The sequence below is a fragment of the Mangifera indica genome, chromosome 5 (assembly GCF_011075055.1).
Source record: "Mangifera indica cultivar Alphonso chromosome 5, CATAS_Mindica_2.1, whole genome shotgun sequence".
NCBI classification, from domain to species: Eukaryota; Viridiplantae; Streptophyta; class Magnoliopsida; order Sapindales; family Anacardiaceae; genus Mangifera; species Mangifera indica.
In genome coordinates, this window is record NC_058141.1 from 897,940 (window position 1) to 903,541 (window position 5,602).

The 5,602-nt window shown below is 33.5% G+C and overlaps 1 protein-coding gene across 1 annotated transcript; it reads left to right on the forward strand.

The window, feature by feature from the left end:
* Positions 1–1,118: 1,118 nt before the first annotated feature.
* Positions 1,119–3,312, forward strand: LOC123217034 (rust resistance kinase Lr10-like). Its single transcript, XM_044637771.1, has 2 exons — positions 1,119–1,552; positions 2,129–3,312. The coding sequence occupies exons 1-2, from the start codon at positions 1,141–1,143 to the stop codon at positions 3,226–3,228; spliced, it is 1,512 nt and encodes a 503-aa protein (XP_044493706.1). The 5' UTR covers positions 1,119–1,140; the 3' UTR covers positions 3,229–3,312.
* The last annotated feature ends 2,290 nt before the right edge of the window (positions 3,313–5,602 follow it).

Genomic DNA, 5,602 nt, shown 5'->3' on the forward strand with positions numbered 1-5,602 from the left:
TAATATATTTTATATTATATTATATATTATGTAATATTATTATATTTGAATTATATTATATTATATTATAATATATTATAATATAATATAATTATATTATATTATATTAAAAGAGGCAAAAGACGTCAACCCTTTGCCTATTTTAATTTTTTTTTTGGGTTGGCGTCGCCAATCCTCGGCGTTAACGCCAACCTTCAAAAATTAAAAAGGGTTGGTGTGTGGCCAACCCATGCCAACCTTTTTAAATTTTTTTTTTCTGTTTTTCTAATTAAATACCTATCTTATTTGTTAAAGTTAAACTCTAAAATTTACAGAATAAATTTCATAGGTCTGTCAACCAATTTTTTTTCCAGATTTTTTTCTGCCAACCTTTTTATTTTTTTTTTTAGTAAAGATTTCTTAATCTAAAATCTATTTATTTTTTCAGTTTTTTTTCTTTTGCTTTTTAAACATTTATTTTATTTTCTACATAATTCATTTATCACTTTGGAAGAAGAGGGGAAGAGAAAAAAAAGAAAAAAAAGTTGCAGAGAAGAAGAGAGAGAATTTGTGCATGAAAGATTGAAGAGGGGTATTTTGAGAAGGTGATTACTGTTATGGTATATTTGTGAAAGCTTTAGGATAAATAACATTTTTATATACACAGAATAAAATAGTGGTAAAAATTTCAATATCCCATAATAATATCTGAGTTTTAATGACAAAAACTAAACTGGAGCTTAAGGTCAAAATTTCAAGTCTTTCTCAGAAAGTCAAATTCCAAAACAGCCAATCATATATTGCAGCTTGTATCTTAAAGATAATTTGAAACTCTACTTTCCAAGTCTGGTTTTTTTTTTCTGTTTCTCTAAATGTCTCTGGTGTCCCTCATCATCGTCTTCCTTCTCTTACTCATCAATAGCCAAAAACACATCAGTTGTAAACAATGATCAACATCCATATAAATTCTGTCAGCCAACAAAGTGCCGAGAAAACGGCCCAGAAATCAGATTTCCCTTTAGGCTCAAGACTCAACCAGTCTCTTGTGGCCGCGAAGGGTTTGAAATGTCATGCTCAGATGGCAAGACTATGTTGCATCTTCCTTTCTCAAGCGGTTACTTTGTGGCAGACATTTCTTATCTGGGCAGACGTATTACCATTATGTATATGAATGACACCACTTGCCCAATGCAAAGTCTTATCTCTCTTAACCTCATAAGCTCCAAATTCTCCCTCCTTGATAGTAAATACTCTCCCATTATTTTTTTTATCTGCAAAATGAAGCTTGCATGGGCAGATCCTGTTCTGGGTCCGTATGATTGCAAGAGTGATGAGGGAAATTTTGTTTATGGAATGGACTTTATCTATGCGAATACAGACTTCAGGATGCCCGCAGTTTGCCACAGTTACAAGAGTGTTAATATTTCGTATGATTTGTGGTATCTGTACCATCAAACTGAAAAGATAGTCATAGAATGGGAAGTCCTTGACGGATGCTACAACTGTGAAAAGTCAGGGAAATATTGTGGGTTCAACCCAACAAGCAATTCAACAATCTGTATCAAGCACAAAGGTAAGTCACCTTTTAGCTTTCTGAAAGTAATTCTGAATTGCTTCATGATTTTATTATGTTTTCTACATTCCTTAGAAGTTTAGTTGACTCAGAGAGTCGTCTAGGAATTAATTTCGGTGTGTGCATATATTTGCGAGGGAAAGTTTCAACTTTTGAGTTAACTTTTGAGGTATGATAGACCCAATAATACATTTTTGATATCGCAACAAGTGGCATCAGTGCCCTAAAAGCTATGAGGAGATAATCCCTTGCAATTTTGGTAAAATCCCATCAGTTACCTGTAAATACTACTAGGCATGTCATATTTTTGAGAATTTTTTCTTTTCAATTCATTAGGGATGTGAATATAATTGATCAGAGGCAGACCCAAGGGGGATTGAGGGTGGTCAACTAACCCTCCTTAGATTTGAAAATTTATTGGTTTATACATGAGGAAAATATTAATATAATCTCTAAAATTTTAGACTTTATTATTTTTTATTAACCTCTTATATTGTACTTTTATTCAACCTTGTACACCACTGTAATTTATCTTATTTGCTCAACCAAGTTATGAAGTTTTCTTTGCTCCCACAGATTATCATGGTCATCTAGTTAAAATTGTGTCTACCGCCACAAGTCTTGGAGGCATTTTCTTCTTTACACTGGTAATATATGTTCGTTACAAATCCAGGAAATCTGAAAAGGAAAAAGAAACTCAGCTGAAAATAGAGAAGTTCCTGCGAGACTACACGACCCTCAACCCGACCAGATATACTTACAGGGACCTGAAGAAAATAACTGGCAGATTCAAGCACAGACTAGGCCAAGGAGGGTACGGAAGTGTCTTCAGAGGAAAACTCGCCAATGGAATCCCAGTTGCTGTTAAAATGTTACAACATTCAACAGGACATGGTGAAGAATTTATCAATGAAGTTGCTACAATTGGTAGGATTCACCATTTTAACATTGTTCGTCTTCTTGGATTTTTTTCAGAAGGCACTCGGCGTGCTCTTATTTATGAGTTTATGTCCAATGGATCACTTGAGAAATTCATATTCTCAAGCATAAAAAATTCAACTCAACGTCCATTGAGTTGGGAGAAGTTGCAAGAGATAGCGATTGGTATTCCACGAGGAGTAGAATACTTGCACCAAGGATGCAACCAAAGGATTCTTCATTTTGACATCAAGCCTCACAATATATTACTTGACCATAATTTTCAGCCTAAGATTTCCGATTTTGGGCTGGCCAAGCTATGCTCAAAGGAGCGAAGTGTTGTATCAATGACAGCTGCCAGAGGAACTACTGGTTATATTGCTCCAGAGCTCTTCTCCAGGAACTTTGGCGAGGTTTCTTACAAGTCTGATGTTTTCAGCTATGGGATGGTGTTATTAGAGATGGTTGGATGCCGAAAGAATATTGATATTTCCATTGAAAATCAAAGCCAAATTTACTTCCCTGAGTGGATATATAACAGAGTGAGCCAAGGAAACGAGCTGTGTTTGAAAATTGAGGGACATGGAGATGGAGAAATTGCAAAGAAGCTTGCAATCGTGGGACTCTGGTGCATTCAGTGGAATCCAGCAATGAGGCCTTCCATGCCGATTGTGTTACAAATGCTTGAAGGTGACTTGCAGAGCTTGGAGATTCCTCCAAAGCCCTTTGTTTCTTCAGATGATGAAATGGATGCATAAATGCATTCTTTTTCTTGTAATATCCCAATTGAAACAAAGTGTATCAATTTTTCGATTGATTATTGTGTAAGGTTTGTTTTTTAGTGTAAGGTTTGTTTTTTAGTTATGAGCAATGTTATGTGTAACATAATTAGAGACTCAAATAATGTGACATTATATGATTAAGTGTTATTTTATCATTATTTCAAAATTATCAAATTACATAATAACGCACATCTGTTTTATAGTTTTATTTTTTAGTTATCAGTGTATCACTTTGTGCATTTTTAGTGAGTTGGGAAACAAACTTTAAACACTTAAAAAATGTGTGAGGAAAAGTTTCACTCTTTGAACTAACTTTTGGGGGTAGAAAAGACTCAATAACACTTTTTAAATGAATAAAACAAGTGGTATTATAACTCATGGTTTAAGGCACCACGTTGACATATACAATGTATTGTTGCTTGATCACTGGGTGCAGCCCCACTCCCTAATGAGCAGACGATGTGCAGAGGGCAATGCCTTTAAACCTGTTAAGTTTTTTGGCCTTAACCCATAAGAAGCCGCTTTATAATTTCTCTTAGTAATAGGTTTCCTAGTATGGTTTGGCTTATGAAGTTTGTCTTAAGGATAAGAATCCTAGTATATAAAGACATTATTATCTTGTATAAATGATATAATAATTCATAATAAATTCACTGATCATAACAAAAGAAACGAGAAGATATTGAAATAATATTGACTTTATTAAATATAATCTTATATTTTGGGTAAACCATAATAAATCATATGCTCAATCTCTTTATTGTTTGAGACTTTGTGTGTATTTATTTACTTTATTGATTCCACACACTTTCTAATTTTTTCAGAATTTAGTAATAAAAGCTAGAAGAATTTTAATCGTAGGTATATCTCATAAATTTTTTAAAATTCAAGCAAGATTGTTGGTTAATTTCAAGAGAAAAAACTATTTACATCAAATTAAAAGAAAAAAGGTATTTTTATTTTTTGTGTACAAGTAACAGAATTTTAAATCAGTATCAGGTAAGTAGAGTTGTCGAAGGCAATTTATTTGGCTGATAATCATAAAGAAGGTTGTGCAAGTTCAATCTTTGTTGAACTTTTTAGGTTTAGGGTTAGGTCAAGCCTTAAGATCCTTTTTGCCCAAGAGAATGTTCTTGACTTCGTATAACGTTACTTTTCCTTTAAATCAAAATCATTTAATTATATAGTGAGACATTATTATTGGTATCTAATTTGATTCTAATTTTAAGTGAGCATAGTTTTATGGAAAAAATATTTGAGAGGACCGACTTTTTTTGACAACTTAAACCAAATGCATATTAAGTTTGGGATAATTGATTATGTTTGTTACATTAATTTTTGTTGGGTCCTTGTGTGTTCCACTCAAACGAGCACTTCAAGTTGAGCTAGCTTAATTTGTCAATTTATCATAAAATTGTTGGTAGATTCATCTTCCATGCGGGTTTTCATTTTTTTGGTGATTTTTTATTGATAATGATGGTAAATCCATCTTGTTCATTTTCTTTAATGGTGATTCATTTTCCACGTTATCTCTAGCCACCCTTATTCTTTCTCTCCGGCCGTTCCTCCAACAACCTATCCATGTCTCAAATAAGACTTTTTGGATTTGTGTTGAGCTTCGGTTGGCCATTGTTCAGTTCAAAAACACCCCTAATTCCTTTTTTTTTTTTTTAAATCTTTGGCGGCAATCTCTTAAACATTTTAGATATTTACTGCTACTTAAATGCAATCAAACTGAATACTGGAGTGCAAGTTCAGTGGTGGTACTGGGTTGTCAAATTCAGTGGCCATCGTTGTAGACTTTTCGTATATCATACACCAATTTGATTAGAAATTTCATCTGTAGTATTAATTTATCCAAGTTCCACGGCAACTCCACTAAATAGCCTGTCAAGTCTATATATTTTCTGGTAGACCTTGTAATTGAGTCAAGACCCAATTAGATGAATAAATACTCAAAATATACACAACATTTCTCAATTGATATAAGGCTAAAACTACAGAAATATTATCACCATCGAATTCTTATCTAAAATTTTGAAAGAAGTCCAAGAATCAGCTTACTCAAGACGTTCTATTGGAGATGTCTGCATGCATGTCGAAAGAACAAGGACCTAACGATTGAAAATCAAAGTCAAGTTTATCTTCCTATGTGGGTAAACACAAAATGAGCCAAAAAGAAGAGCTTAATTGATTTGGAAATTAAGAAGATGGTGATGAGGAAATTGCTAAGAAGCTGTGGGGGGCAACTTATGGGGTACGGCTCTCCCAAAGTTTGGTATCCTGAATTTTCTCCGACTCTTATCATAAAGTAAACCATGTCCTACACGTCGAATAGACTTGGAAGAGT